The sequence below is a fragment of the Rhopilema esculentum genome, chromosome 8, assembly GCF_057945365.1.
Source record: "Rhopilema esculentum isolate cy_ngs chromosome 8, ASM5794536v1, whole genome shotgun sequence".
NCBI classification, from domain to species: Eukaryota; Metazoa; Cnidaria; class Scyphozoa; order Rhizostomeae; family Rhizostomatidae; genus Rhopilema; species Rhopilema esculentum.
Window position 1 is genome coordinate 4840719 of NC_142822.1, and position 14201 is coordinate 4854919.

At 35.5% G+C, this 14201-nt stretch overlaps 1 protein-coding gene across 1 annotated transcript in view; it reads right to left on the reverse strand.

Moving 5' to 3' along the window:
• The window catches only part of LOC135694907 (ubiquitin-protein ligase E3C), a 34338-nt gene that overhangs the window by 3425 nt on the left and 16712 nt on the right, over positions 1-14201 (reverse strand). Inside the window, exons 9-25 of the mRNA XM_065213790.2 lie at positions 13352-13429; positions 11798-11886; positions 11251-11360; positions 10760-10876; positions 9830-9916; positions 9191-9345; positions 8431-8639; positions 7331-7466; positions 6764-6870; positions 6189-6333; positions 5639-5820; positions 3366-3428; positions 2810-2934; positions 2264-2354; positions 1351-1449; positions 807-896; positions 457-523 (exon numbers count right to left, since the gene is read on the reverse strand). Coding sequence (XP_065069862.2) covers positions 457-523; positions 807-896; positions 1351-1449; positions 2264-2354; positions 2810-2934; positions 3366-3428; positions 5639-5820; positions 6189-6333; positions 6764-6870; positions 7331-7466; positions 8431-8639; positions 9191-9345; positions 9830-9916; positions 10760-10876; positions 11251-11360; positions 11798-11886; positions 13352-13429 — 1950 coding nt within the window. The remainder of the gene's footprint in view (positions 1-456; positions 524-806; positions 897-1350; positions 1450-2263; positions 2355-2809; positions 2935-3365; positions 3429-5638; positions 5821-6188; positions 6334-6763; positions 6871-7330; positions 7467-8430; positions 8640-9190; positions 9346-9829; positions 9917-10759; positions 10877-11250; positions 11361-11797; positions 11887-13351; positions 13430-14201) is intronic.

Below are 14201 nucleotides of genomic sequence, written 5' to 3' on the forward strand. Positions count from 1 at the left end.
AAAGAAGTCTTGTCTTGAGCCAATATAAAATAGAACCTATACCTTTCGAGATATTAAAGGGACCAGAGCAATGGTTGGGTTTTTAAATCGCAGTATTCCAATACCCATTTAATCATCAAAACAAATTTAAAAAAGCTAAATGGCCCCAAAAAATCGAAGGAGATCTAACAAATTTAGTATGCGAATCATTGTTTAGCTTCGTAGGCATAATCTTTAATATACAAGCATATTTTAACAAAAATTTGAACCGGACAGTGGTTGTTGTATTTTTTCCGTGTATTTACAACTTTTCATCACAATCTACCTAGTGCACACCTGCTGGCATTTCGATTCATAGCTACACATGAAACGCCTTACTCTTCACCATAAAGTATGTAACACATGTATAAACATATGTATGTAAGAACTATAAAAACATATATGTAATAAAATAAAAACGAAGATATGTTTCATTACCTGAATAGTTGGTATTTGCTCTCAAGTCTTCTAGATCCACTGGGACCGGGGCTCCGGATATGAGCACCTACAAAAATGATCCATTCAAATACGAAATAAATTGCCGAACCGCAGCTTTTCCAGCCGATAATACAAAAATCATACTGACATTTCTCATTTTATCAAAAAATGTGGTTTATATTTCAGGGTTGGTGACCCTATGAGTTCCCCTGAAACCATATCAAATTTGAAAGAATTAGAATACATTATGTCCAGCCTTCAAATAAAAATTTCCCAAGAATATCGAGGCTGGACAAAATTCATAGCATTCTTATGACAAATAACAGCAGAACACAAGATCTTAAACCAACCTGCAACTCCCGATGACCAAACATCTGAAGCCACTCGATATTGATGACGTCAGACAAGCCAGCTCTGAAGGCGTTGCACTGGGCACGAATCTTCATATGAAAGAGATCAGCAAAATTGTGTATTTTGGATTTACCATATGTTATAAATTAGCAAATTGACACTTGAAACAATAAAGCTTTATAAGTCGACTTAATATATTCACAATAATACAACTGAAAATTTATGAAAATACAATATGAAAATTTATATGAATATGAAAATTATGAAAATTATGAAAACATGATTTGCATCATAAATACAAATAATTTGCCAGCAAACCTAAAGCATCCACAGGCAGGCAGGCAATATCATTATCTAAGAGCAGGAAGCTCAATCTTTGCGATGAGATTTTGCATACAACAGTTTGACTTGGAGCTTCGACGTGTTAGTTAAATTTGTAATGAAAAAAGATAAAACAAATTATTTTTTGATGACCTTAATTTCACTTGTACATAGATGAACTTTCCTTTATCTGTGATTGAAAGTAGCAGATTAGCGACAAACCTGTTTATTGAGTCGATAATCAGCCATTAAATGGATATATTCAATTTTATTTGAGCTGGTGACTAGAATGTCTCGGCCTCCGGGTTTCAGGTCTTCCACCTTAATAACAAAAATAATTCTACCATTAGATAGGGCAAAGAAATTAGAGAAACCTCCACCATTAACAAATAAAGCCTCGAAGAGATAAGAAATTTAAAATCTGAGTATTTACTTCTTCATTTTCATACTAATAGCAGCAAAATATACTTCTTTGAGAAAACTATATAGCCTGTCAGGATTACTGCCGAATTCCTGTATACTATCACCTATTACTGAATATTCGCTGCTCGAAAGAACATGTGGCGAGTCGAAATTCAGAGAACTGGTTGAGGAATTTTCAAAAAACTTCTAGCATCCGAGTAGAGCAAAAAGTAACCAAATTCTAGTAGTGGGATTCAGCTAAACTTTCACACAAACAAGAATAAAGCAAAGAGTGGACTAACCATTTGGATTTAGCATAGAAAATAAGGGCGGCGAAAAAAAGTTAAAAGCTCGAGTTGACAGCATAATTTGACTAAAATACTGAATTTTGAAAAATGCACTATAATTTATCACGATATGTGTATGCCTATGATTTTATGGGCACCCTTTATTGCCATTGAGACATTGGCAAGCCACCGAGAGTGTTATTTTTTAAAAAAAGTTATTTGCAAAAAAGGTGAGATGCAGCCCCCAGCCCAGCTTTGACGCCGTCCATGGAATAGCGCTCTAATGTGATAAGTGAAGGGGAGAAATAATTAATAAGAAAGGGGCACCTTGAAAATTTTAAATTTAAGCTATTTCTAGTTTCATCCTTAATAAACAGATCATACTGCGCACTTAATATTTCTAAAATTCACAAGAATTTTCAGCTGTTACTCAAAAGTCACCTTACCTCGACATTTCCTAATTCTTCATTAATGACCGTAAAATTCAATGCGATGTCGTCGAAATCTCCGTCGTAATTTTTCAATGATAGAAGATTCCTAAAAATGACTTAAAGTTTTTAATTTTGCGATATTTGTTGAAACAAATCAAATATAAGTAGCAAGCAGAAAATTACTTATATCAAAATAGGCACTTTTGAATTACTGGGGGACACGTGCCCCTCGTGCAGTCGGTTCCAGCATCCTTGGGGATAAACTCTACAAAATTATTCTCAAACCGACAAAGGGTTTATTCAAAGGAGGGGTTGACAGTAAATTCATTATAATGTATTGATGATTCGCAGAATAATTTCACTGACAATGCATTTCTTGCACGCGAAAATATGCAACAATTCCGCTAATGTCTCCCGGCCAATTGTTTTCCGAAATCAAGATAACTTTATAATATAAAAAAGTCAATATAAATATAATATATATCAAAAATTTCGTTGGGAGCTTTAGATGTATGGGATTCTTAGAAATATCTGTAGTCAGTTATGAATAAGAAACTTTACCGGTAAAGTTCAGGATCAAGAGATTCAAGATGGTGGATGTCAACATCGGCACTATGCTTGTTCAGAATCTTGCAGAGGAAAAATGGAGCAAAGGGCATCTCAACCATCATGTTTTCGTAGATAACCTAAAGTTTGATATACAGATTCGTTATTTTAAACGGGTAAAAACGACGAAGAAAGGAGATATATGCTCCACAGTGATCAAAACATCTAAAGACAGGTCCTAAAAATTCAAAAGAATAAGAAGAGCCTATGACTTCGAAGATAATCAAGAAACACTAACAAAAAATATTATGAAAATCACTGAAAACATCTTCTGCAAAGGGGTTTTGAAGATCAATAAAAACTGGAAATATAGTGTCTTATTGTGTCATCAAAACAATTTTTGATTTGTTTAATGTTATTGGTTAAATCTCAGAAAGCTCTCATATGGAAAGCCGCAAAATTGAGAAACTCCCTCTAGTCCAATATAGATTTTCTGGTAATAAAAATGAATGTAGAGATGGTAATAAAACTGAATTCAATTTAAAAGATCAGTATTTCAAAGCAGCACAACCTTGCCAAGTATTCTGCCAAGAAAATGGAAATGCTTCAGGCAGTCTGAATTGATCTTTGCCGCCTACGAAGAAAAAAATTCTACTTTATACGACTCCAAAAAACTCGCTGGACAACCTTATGGGACGGCTAAGTAATTTCGTTATAAAAACCCTTTTTAGAACTTGTGACAATGTGCAAAATCAGTCTAAAGCTTAACACTTTTGCATGTGTAAAACCAGTTAAATCTGTCATAAAAATGCTTGTATTTATGTTTCCAAACTTTTCAAGATTAATGAAAGGATATTAGTTTAAAAGTCATTTGGTACTGTTATCTTTGAAGCCAGATTGCGAGCAACTCCTGATTTTTTCAAAAAAAAACGCGAAATAAAAAAAATAACTAAAATCATTCATCTTAAAGATTTTATTTTGAAAAATACATTTTTGTAATTTTCTCTATTTTTCATCGAGATTTCAACATCTGATTTTAATCGAATTATTACGCCAAACCAGTGGCAGTTTTGGACTGTTTGATAGCAAACTAGTTATTTAGCATGGGCAAACTTTAAGAAATTAAAGGAAGGAAAATGTGCCGGATGGCGCCAGTGGAAACGGGGTTTGAGAACCTTTAGTTTAGCAGACTAATTTCAACGAAGTATCCACAAGGCTAAGCCGGCACGAATCTACAGTGGAAAAATTACGGGTGATATTAACCACAAACAATTGGTATTGATTTGAGCACAAGTCCAAGCAACATTCTTTAGGAAGCCCAACCGTCTATCAGAAACCGAGCGTAAGAAGACCAAAAAATAAATTGTTGATCACCCTGAACCTCAACAAAATACTCGAAAACCCTTTTTTTTAAAAACAGCTCGTCAGCATTTGTAATATAAGGAATCTTTAAGAATCTTTTAGCACTGAAATCAACAAAACAAGAAGCTAAGTGTAAACCCCGAGCATACACTCTTTTTCTTAGAAAATTAAAGTTCAGGCTGGCTGTGTTGTTCTTAATTTGTTCTTAAATTAATTGGGTTTCAGCAGTAGATTTGCCATCTCATGCGCTCAAGGGAGGTGTTCAGGCCTCATTTGCTAACTAAGTGAGTGATACATCCTTTATTTATCCACAAATTTGCGATGAAACATTGTTCAAAATTACATTTTACAGTAGCTCAGCCTCAGCTTGTTCTTAATTCTTGAAAATCTTCAAAGAATAAATTCTCAAAAAAGTTAACTAAATTAAGAACAAATCTGAAATGAATAAAGTAAGAATAAGGCCCGTGTTCTTAAAAACTATTCTTTTAAAAAACAGCTCGTCATCATGCAGTTTCTTATAAAAAATGAGTGCTACAGTGACTATGGTTTTGCAAATCTACAATCCATAATAACACAAAACGTATTTTTTAAACTAGAAAAAAAGGAATATCTAAGAACCATGACCAGCTTAAATATCATAGTCGACAATGTTCTTCAGATATAGAAAGAAAGAAAAAAAGTATCGGATTGCGCTAGTGGGGTTGAACTGCAAAGTTTCTTTATAACATGTAATGACGTTAAGCGATGAACCCACTATGCTAAGCCGACACGCAAGAACGAGGTTGAAAAAACGTATCTATACCTTACAAATGGCTCCTCCACAGTTTCAAATGGATCACTGTACAGAAGTTGGAGTGGGTATGTTTAAAAACTTTTCTTGCTTCTCATATTTCAATGAAACAGAAAAATTTTGCGAAACCATATTTTCTGTTCCGTAAAGATGGCTGTCAATTGACCCCTCGTCAATTGCTTTGTCCTGTCTTTGTCAGGGAAAGCCCCAGCTGCGAAAAATGTGGTGGCTAACAGGGGGTGGGGTATTGAGGGATGGGGATCAATAGATCCGCACAAAAAGCAACCATCGCCCTGCGGATGTCGAAAAACAAGGAAAATTTTGGCATTTGTTTTCAAATGAAGCAAGGAAAAATATTCGTTCTTTTCTCTACAGATTTCAATGAATAGATGCTGAAAATGTGGGGTTTTAGATGCTAAAAATGTGGGGTTTTAAATGCTGAAAATGTGGGGTTTTATATGGTGAAAATATGGGGTTTTACCTCCTGCTGCGTGGAGGCACAAGGCCCTCCTTTTAGAGGTTGTTACGATCCTCAGAAACTCAAATCTCATGATTCCCTGATACATTGCACATACAACAGAAATAAAAGACATTTCAATACCCAATGAAAGGCTGATCATAAAAAGAGCATAAAAAATTAAATACTGATATATTTTTAGAAAAAGGAAAACCTTGAGAAAGAAAGAACGAACCTGGGGATTAGGATAAAGCAACTGTTCCGGAGTACTTTTGAAGAAACCGTAACTCGGATCAAATCCTTGTTTTACCAGCTGGGACATAAATTCCCGGAAGATTCCGCCACCATCAATACCGGCTTCATCGAGGCCTTGAGCGTTGATCATTTTCACACGAATTTTCTTTTTGATATCAGGCGCTGCAATGAACAGACAACATACAGTCTAAAGATTTCATTTTTACTCTTTGAGTCTAGAGCATCATCACTTACTCTACATATAAATCGATGCTGGTTGTAAGCCGCTTTTTGGTAATAGACAAATCTGTAATGAACTGGCATTCAGACCTCTATCTAATAAATAAAGCCTGAGATTAAACTGAGGCAAAGAGCCTCAATAAACAAGCTAACATTTGTATAACAAAGATCGTATAGCGAAATACACAAAACAATGAATAGTTTGCAGACTAGCAAGTAAGAATAAGAAAGTTAAAAATAAATCTTCTTTGAGAAACAAGAATACTCGTGCATTTTGTCAAAAAAGACTGAAACTCTATCATTCTTTTTACCTCTTTCTTGAGAGAGTTGGTCATATGCGTCTTGATACAAGTATTTCCGGTTCACAGTTATAAACGAGGATGGGTTTCGCATTGACAAATCCGCTGCCGGGTCATGTGAATCATCTTTATCTTGGTTCAAAATTCTCTGGAATATCTTTAACGGAATAAATCTACATTTAATCATAATGCTTAACTGGGGTTTTATGATGGATTAACGTTTCTGTTACAAGCAAATCGCGATAGGTTTTGCTTTTTATCCTAGCAGACTACGATGCATCTTTATTAGTAACAAATTTTCATGAATGAAACTCGTATCCCACGTGGAACACGAAAGATAACACAACATTCAAGTCTTTCTTCCGAAATTTTTATTAACTTAAGTTCTAGTATAACAGCAAGGCACTTCTAATCATTTTGACTTCAGCTCTCGTTGCATTGCCATTGTTTCCACTTATAACGCAAGTCCATCTAGAAACGCCCCCTTTTAAGGGTGCAGCACTCTGTGTCTGCTTATAAGGGTACAGTGTTCTAAAGCAGAGTAAACGGGGACTACGACAAAACAATTTTATCTCAAAAGGACAAACCTGAACGCGTTGTAGGAAGGGAACTGAGAAAGGTATGTGTCGCAAAATTGCCATACTTCTGGCAGTGAGTGCTGATATTCCAGGCTTGAATGTATCATCATTTTCATCTTACGAAAAAAGTACCAATGTCACAATGCAACAAAACAATGCAAAACATTCACAACAATTTGAGGTAAGGTCAAAGTAAGGGTTTGGGTTATGATTAAGGTTAGGGTTGGGGTTAGGATTGGGCTTGGGTTAAGATCAGTAATATAACGAGATTCTAGGAATAATTTCTCCTATAGATAACGTCGCTCAGATAATAATTCTCACCGTTATGTATTTTTTGGTCTACAAATTTGGGATTCTGCAAAACAGTTTTTTTCAATTATGCAACCGGGCAAGGGGCGCAGCATTATATTATTCAAATGAAATTTTCTCTGTATTATGTGTCTGGCACACTGGTGTGACAATTCGACTCAACTCCCCTAGTCTGTTCATAAAATCGACAATCCTTTTTCTTCAGCAAAATTCTTACGCAGATTGCATCAGGCATAAACAAATAAAAGAAGTAATAAGCGTTAACACCTTTTTCCTCAAAGAACCCTTCGATTGTAACTTGCTCGGCATTTATTGCAATTCTAGGTGACAACCAGTGTCCCTCGGGGCAAAACTGATGACGGCTGTCTCTCGAGTGCAGCTGCCGTACCAGCAGAGTCACCGCCTACAAAAGATGTTCCAAGACAAATAGTTAGGCATTTTGTAAAGGAATTTGAGACAAATTTGATGCAAGGAAAAATTGATCTACAATCCTCAATCGACAGTGCTGAGACCAGAGCAAAAAAGCATGGCTGCCGATGACTGTGAAATGCAAATAAAATTGAAAAAATTTTGATTGTGGCGAAGGTGTTCACAGCTTTAGGGTACTGTTTGGAGAAAAGATAAACATCTCCTTTCCTCTAAGTTCAACGTTTGCATATCTGCTATTAAAATTCGCACGAGCAAAAATCAAGAATGCCTGAGGGATTTTATGTTGGTACTATAGATGTTAGAGCCTGAAAAAGAGTCGGGTCGAAGTGTGGAGTTCGACCCCACACATTCATTGAGGCTCTGGTACCAAGGGTGTATATTTTCATGCTACCATTTTTGTTTTCATCTCAGCAGCTGTGCCCAAGATAGTAGAGTCGATATATTTAAATAAAAAATTTGAAACCATTTAAGAATATTATAAGAATCTTCATTTCATGAAATTATAAGAATCTTCATTACCAGAGCCTCCGTGACAGATTCGAAAACAGTAGAGAGCCTCCTCCTCCCCCACCCCTCCCTTAAAGGCCTTCCACTGTTCTACACTTCGCTAAAATTCTATTTCAATTTGTCAGACAAGATCCTCTTTAAGCCGAACTGTAAAATTTGAAAACCTTTCCTGAAGATGTTTAACAATTCCGAATAACCCAAATCTTAAGCTTTTTTTCTGACAAGTGGCAACTTTCAAATGGCAGATATGCTTTCAATCAATTATACCTACTGCATGAATTCTGGCAAAGGACACGGGACTATTCTAATAGGTTAATTAGTTAAATCTGCTTTCGTCTGTCATATTTAGGCCAGTAGAACCCATATTAAATCATAACAAAAGAATCTTCGTAGCGTTTATTCTCACAATTGCTATAACTGGTTGTTCTTACCTGACAGGTACTTCCCCATTCATCCAAGCCACTTGCATCTCCAAGAGGTCTGCCCCCCACACTCAGCATAGCTTTGCCATAAGCATTCACAACGTTAGATCGAGTTTCTGAGAACATCATTTGAATGAGACCAATCAAAACATCGAGAAGTGTTTTCGACATGCTGACGAGGTTTGGCAGCGTAAAGGGCATCATGGAATCACTTGAGCCTTGCAAGTTAAGCAAGCAAAAAGTTAATACAGATTTACAAACAAATATCGAATTATTGGGTCTAACCTACGATAGCAAAAGAAAGGCCCTCCAAATATGTACAAGAGATACATTTGAGCATCACAAGTCGAGCAACGTATCTAATACATTGCGTTTCCAGCTTCAAAATTATGCCTACAATGAATAGCTGCGTTTCAACTGATACAACAAAGGTTCTAGGGAAAATTTCATACTATTTCACACCTTATTACAACGTGCGTACAAAAAAATTGAATTTTGTTAGCAGCTACATTAACGACAAAGTTAGAGAATCACTTCAACTGAACAAAAGCTATAACTTATATTACTACTTCTATTCTTTGTATGAAATTATGAACAGGCAGCAACTAGAAAATATTCTATTTACTAGTATAAAAAAACTATGCAAGAATAACTAGCAACCATCTATAAGAAAGGGCAGGCATTAAGACAGAATACACTTCATGACAATTCAAAGACTACTGGTTATAAAAATTATATGTTTTCAACAAGGATTGGAAGCCAAACATACCTGCCTTTGAACTGAAAAAGTCAGTATCATACACGCAAAACAAGGCGTATCGGAACAGCGTACAGAAAATGCTGAGAACAGGAATGATTCGGGCTTTTTCTCTATCTGGCATCACCGCACCTCTTGCCAGTTGATTGACAAATAAAGCATCCTTCCTAAATGAAAGTAATTCTGATATAATATAGCCACAAAGTACCGTTACGGATAAAGTGCCTTAATTTGTACCTACTTCTATAAGAAAAACTCTCTATACTTCTATAAAAATTCTGAGTTAAGTTTAAACGAAGACCTCGACCTAAAACGTACAACATTCGTGCCCCATGCGCGACTTGTGCCGAACGTAAGATCGGGGCCAGGAGCACAACAAACACCATTAATTTTTTCTAGCCGGGAGTTAAATTTCTTTACAAAGAATGTGCAGAATGGAGGCGAAACATGGATTTTTGATAAACACAGATACATTTGCAATTTGCAACCAATTCCGCCAATGTATGAATTCATGGCTTCAATTTAAATCTCATGTTATTCAGGAGCCCTATCCTCATTTATATTCATTGCTGTTAACTGAACAGATGACCTTTTTCTATCAAAGGCACAAACAGCCTGTACAATTACGTTAAATGGAGACTTAACACTCACCCCACTCCTGTTTTCGTAGTCAGTTTTGACAACAAGTACCAAGTACCTTTCATGAACCGGTGGCTGAAAGCTAATCTCTGCAGCAATCTGTAGGAAAACAGAGAGATCATCAAACGTTCTATTCAAGTCAAACTACAAAACCGTAAACTACTAGGTTACATTATAATTTGCTATATAGCATAGATATGGGTGTATGTGTGCTATAATATCCTAAAAACTAGTTTCATTTGCTTTAATATGTAAAGACGCAAAATATCTGTTTTGTCACATGCTTTGGTTGAAGTTGAACCATTAGAAAATAACATCTACAACTACAAAGCAAGACGTGACAAAAACCAGCATATGTCGTCTGCATTGCTATGTTTCAAAAAATTTTCTAATAGAAATATCAATAATATAGACAGAACTTGACGGTTGGAAGTTATAAGTCTTGGTCTAAACACCAATTAAGTAAACAGATTCATCTTAGCACTACCTGGTTAGAACATGTTGTGCTGCAAAAAGGACCGGAAGACAAACGTTTCCTGAATGATGTATAGTTCAGAGATAATCATTTTTTCAATGTTGGTACAGAAAGTAGCACTGCCAAAAGCCATCACAGAGCCAGCAATGCGAAAGTTGATTCATGTTATTATCAAAGGACAAAATCGTTTAAGTTATTAAAGAATAAATTAGTGAATAAATGAAGTCTCCCCGAAATACATTGGCTTTCCAACTAAATTTCTAGCAATCTACAGGTCTAGCAATCTACAGGTCGCAAACACATCTAGCAATCTACAGGTCGCAAGATTTTATTGCCCACAAAATGATACTTTCATAATACAAGTATTTCAATTGAAAGGTTATAAGCAAAAGATAACTGCAGAATTCTTCGATAATGGAGGCCTCTAGAACATTGTTTATCACGACGAACTGAACTGGAATTAATACCTTGTTTTATGCACAAGCAACTTCTGATTTGTGGTTAGTGCGAAGGCGATGTTGCATATAGCCTCTATGCAGGCACTTCTAATTCTGTTTTCGTCATCAGTCGAGGTCTGCTCTCTTCTACAGACGACAGTTATGAGAAATTACACCAAATTAAAATATGTCAACTTTCTTACAATCTTGGATATATTAATGTGTGTTACTTGCAATGATACTCTTTTCAATACAAGACGAATCCCTAGATCAAATAATTTAGACGCTCAAATCAATATTAGGAAAGTCTCTTCCCAATGTCTTTAGCTTGTTCATGATATGAAAATTTCAATTTTAAAATATCTTGAACTTTCCTCAAATAGTTGTTTATACCTGAAAATCTAAACAACATTTATCATCAACACCCTTCTCATTTTCAGTAAATAATAAACCGAAAAGTATATATTTCCAGAAAGAAACAAATCTCCTACCACGATTAAAACAAATAGTGCAAAACTTACTCGACGGAGCAACGCTCAACAAGAGAAACAAGTTCTTTAACATGGTTAGGAGAGTCTAGTAGCTCAAGACAATGTTCTCGCAACATAGCATATTTTCTTGAACTTGACTCCTAAAACATAAATTTCAACAATATAACATCAAAATTTATAACATTGTGTCAGGAATCGCGAAAATGGGGGCTGAGGAGGCTTAGGTTTTTGGTATGTTAAGCTCCTTAAATTATTTTGCCCCCCCCCCCTCGATCCATAACATGCTCCACGGTCCTTGAATGTTTCTACTGCTTGACGATAACACAAGGATCACAATCTTCTCCATTGTGTCGATAACGACACAAGCTATAACCTTCGTCGTTTTCAAAACTGCTATAGTTTTTCAGCATTGGAGAATATATTGTGGCTATTAAGATACCAGAAGCAAAAATCAAATCACTAGAAATTAACCATTCCCTTAAACACGGGGAGCTACTGCCATACCACGTGGTCGCAAACCATGTGATCATAAATAGCGATTGTGATTGGATGACCTTTGTTATGAAGCATTCCTTACCTCGAGAGGAGAATAAGTTTCTATTTCGATTTCTTCGGCATCCGAGTCGGAGTCGGATTCTTCAGCTGATTTGCTCTTTGAAGTTATATCTGCAAAACAATTCACAGAACTGAAAACAAAATTTTAAATTTCGACAAATCTGCTGAAGAGTGGACAAGTAAATCTCCATGGACAGGCACCAGTGGGTCGCAAACTGTTTTTAAGAAAGAATATAACTTTTTCTAAAACAATTTTTCAAAATAAGTTCTGTATTGGAGCTGTTAAGTAACTCTCGGTCAGGAATAGGAATTCTAGGAAACTGTTTAGATTCTAGAGTATTTCGTAGAATAATAAGCACATCTTTTAAAAGAGCACAGTGTAAAGGAATATTAAGGCTGGAAATCGCTAAAATTAAGAATAATTAAAGAATAATGCAACGCTCAAACTTCATCAAGAATTTTTTTGTTTTTTTAGTTTTTGTAGAAAGTTTGCCAAATAAAAAGTTGACTACATTGGAATAAACGAGTAAGACGGAGTTGAAATTGTTCTTTTCGATTAAGTTTTGTTTGTTAATACCACATTTATTGTATTTTCTGTTCATGTCTTGTTTTTATGATGAAAAAAATTGAATTCCCCAAGACTGACAAATTTTCTTTGATCTTCAGGCGAATGGGTTTCTGGTGTCACTCAAGAATAAATTGAAAATAATCTTAGGCTCGAAATAAAAAAAACCCAAGAATATTGAGCCGCAGCAAAATTTTAGGTATTTTCATGACAAAAAGTGTGTACATCTTCGGCAGCACCAGAAAATCACTTCTGTTCTTGCAAAAAAGCAATCGTTTTCTTGAGCCATTTTTGCTGCTGAGCAAGAAAACTAGAAATTAGAAAAACTGATGGCTTATAAACATTGATAAATTTTTAGGACTGAAAATTTTCATGTTTTTTCTGATCATATAAAAGAAGCGGACACAAGACAGGGTGTATGAACACCTGAACCATACACGAACAGATGAAAAAACGAATGATGAAAAGAGAGTGGCGAGTGGGCAACCAGGAATCCATTTATTCGAGTATGTCACCAGTACGTGTGAAGCCTTTGTTTTTGACAAACGCTAGAACTAAACTGTTCACAAGGATAGACCATAGGTAACAAGCTTTATTATGACAACACCTGTAATTATATTTTTGTTTCACCTTTAGCGCACAAGGTGCATAATGAAAATGCTAATTTTTCTGTTGGTATGATTTTTCACAGTTGGGGATACCTTCTGAGCAACCCACAGTTCAATAGCTGTCAAGAGTCTTGGAACACTGACGTCACTGTGCAAGACCGAATGAAACTATCCTTCTCCAGCCTTTTAAATAATTTCATTCTACCATTATGTTATCAGTTAAGTTATAAATAATATATTTTTCAGGAAATGGGAAATAGCAATGGCAACAATGCTAATTGTATTTTTGCTGCATTTAATTCATTACCGTTTCACTTCCAACTGTACATTGCAAAAATACAACATATTGCAGATACTTCCATTTTGCAGATAAGGGGGGACTGGACATAAAGTACTTCATTACCTTTGGTGGACGGCAAAACGGGCACAAGGTATTTCAGAAGTATTAAGTATCTTGCCAGATTTTCCAGTGAAAGACCTCCTAGAAGAAAATAACTTAAAGCTAAATCTCAATCGCAAAATATAAAGGCATAAAAAATCCGCGCTAACTTCAAAATGAATTCAACCCCTGCCTGAGTAATCGGGTTTCATTTTAACAGGACTTCCCAAAATCAAATTTTCTTTGGCTATCTTCTGCGAGTATAACATACTGTAAAGTTAACATTAGCTGAGCCTTGATAGGACGGTTTTTAATAACTGGTTGCTCATGTACATTGGAGTTGAAAGAAGACTAGTCTAGTTCACGCTTTTGTGCGTATAACATTTTAACAGGACTTCCCAAAATCAAATTTTCTTTGGCTATCTTCTGCGAGTATAACATACTGTAAAGTTAACATTAGCTGAGCCTTGATAGGACGGCTTGTTTAATAACTGGTTGATCATGTACATTGGAGTTGAAAGAAGACTAGTCTAGTTCACGCTTTTGTGCGTATAACTGGAAAGGACAATTCTCTGTTGCTCTCAAAGCATCAAAATCAAATCTATCACCACTACAGCATGTACAGCATTGATCGCTCAGCAACGGAAATTGGCTAACAGTTATATCACTATATTTACTGTTTTACAGAATACTCAAAAGTCATGCCTGTAAACGTTCTCTTTCTTTTATCAAATATTGTACATCCTCGTTTAAATATTTAGGAGAATGAGCCTTTGTATATGAGAATACAGGTTTGAAGAGAATTACAACATGCCCTGTGTCTTTCTGCCTGCGAATTCATGTTGTCTATCAAACTATATGAAAATTTCGATTA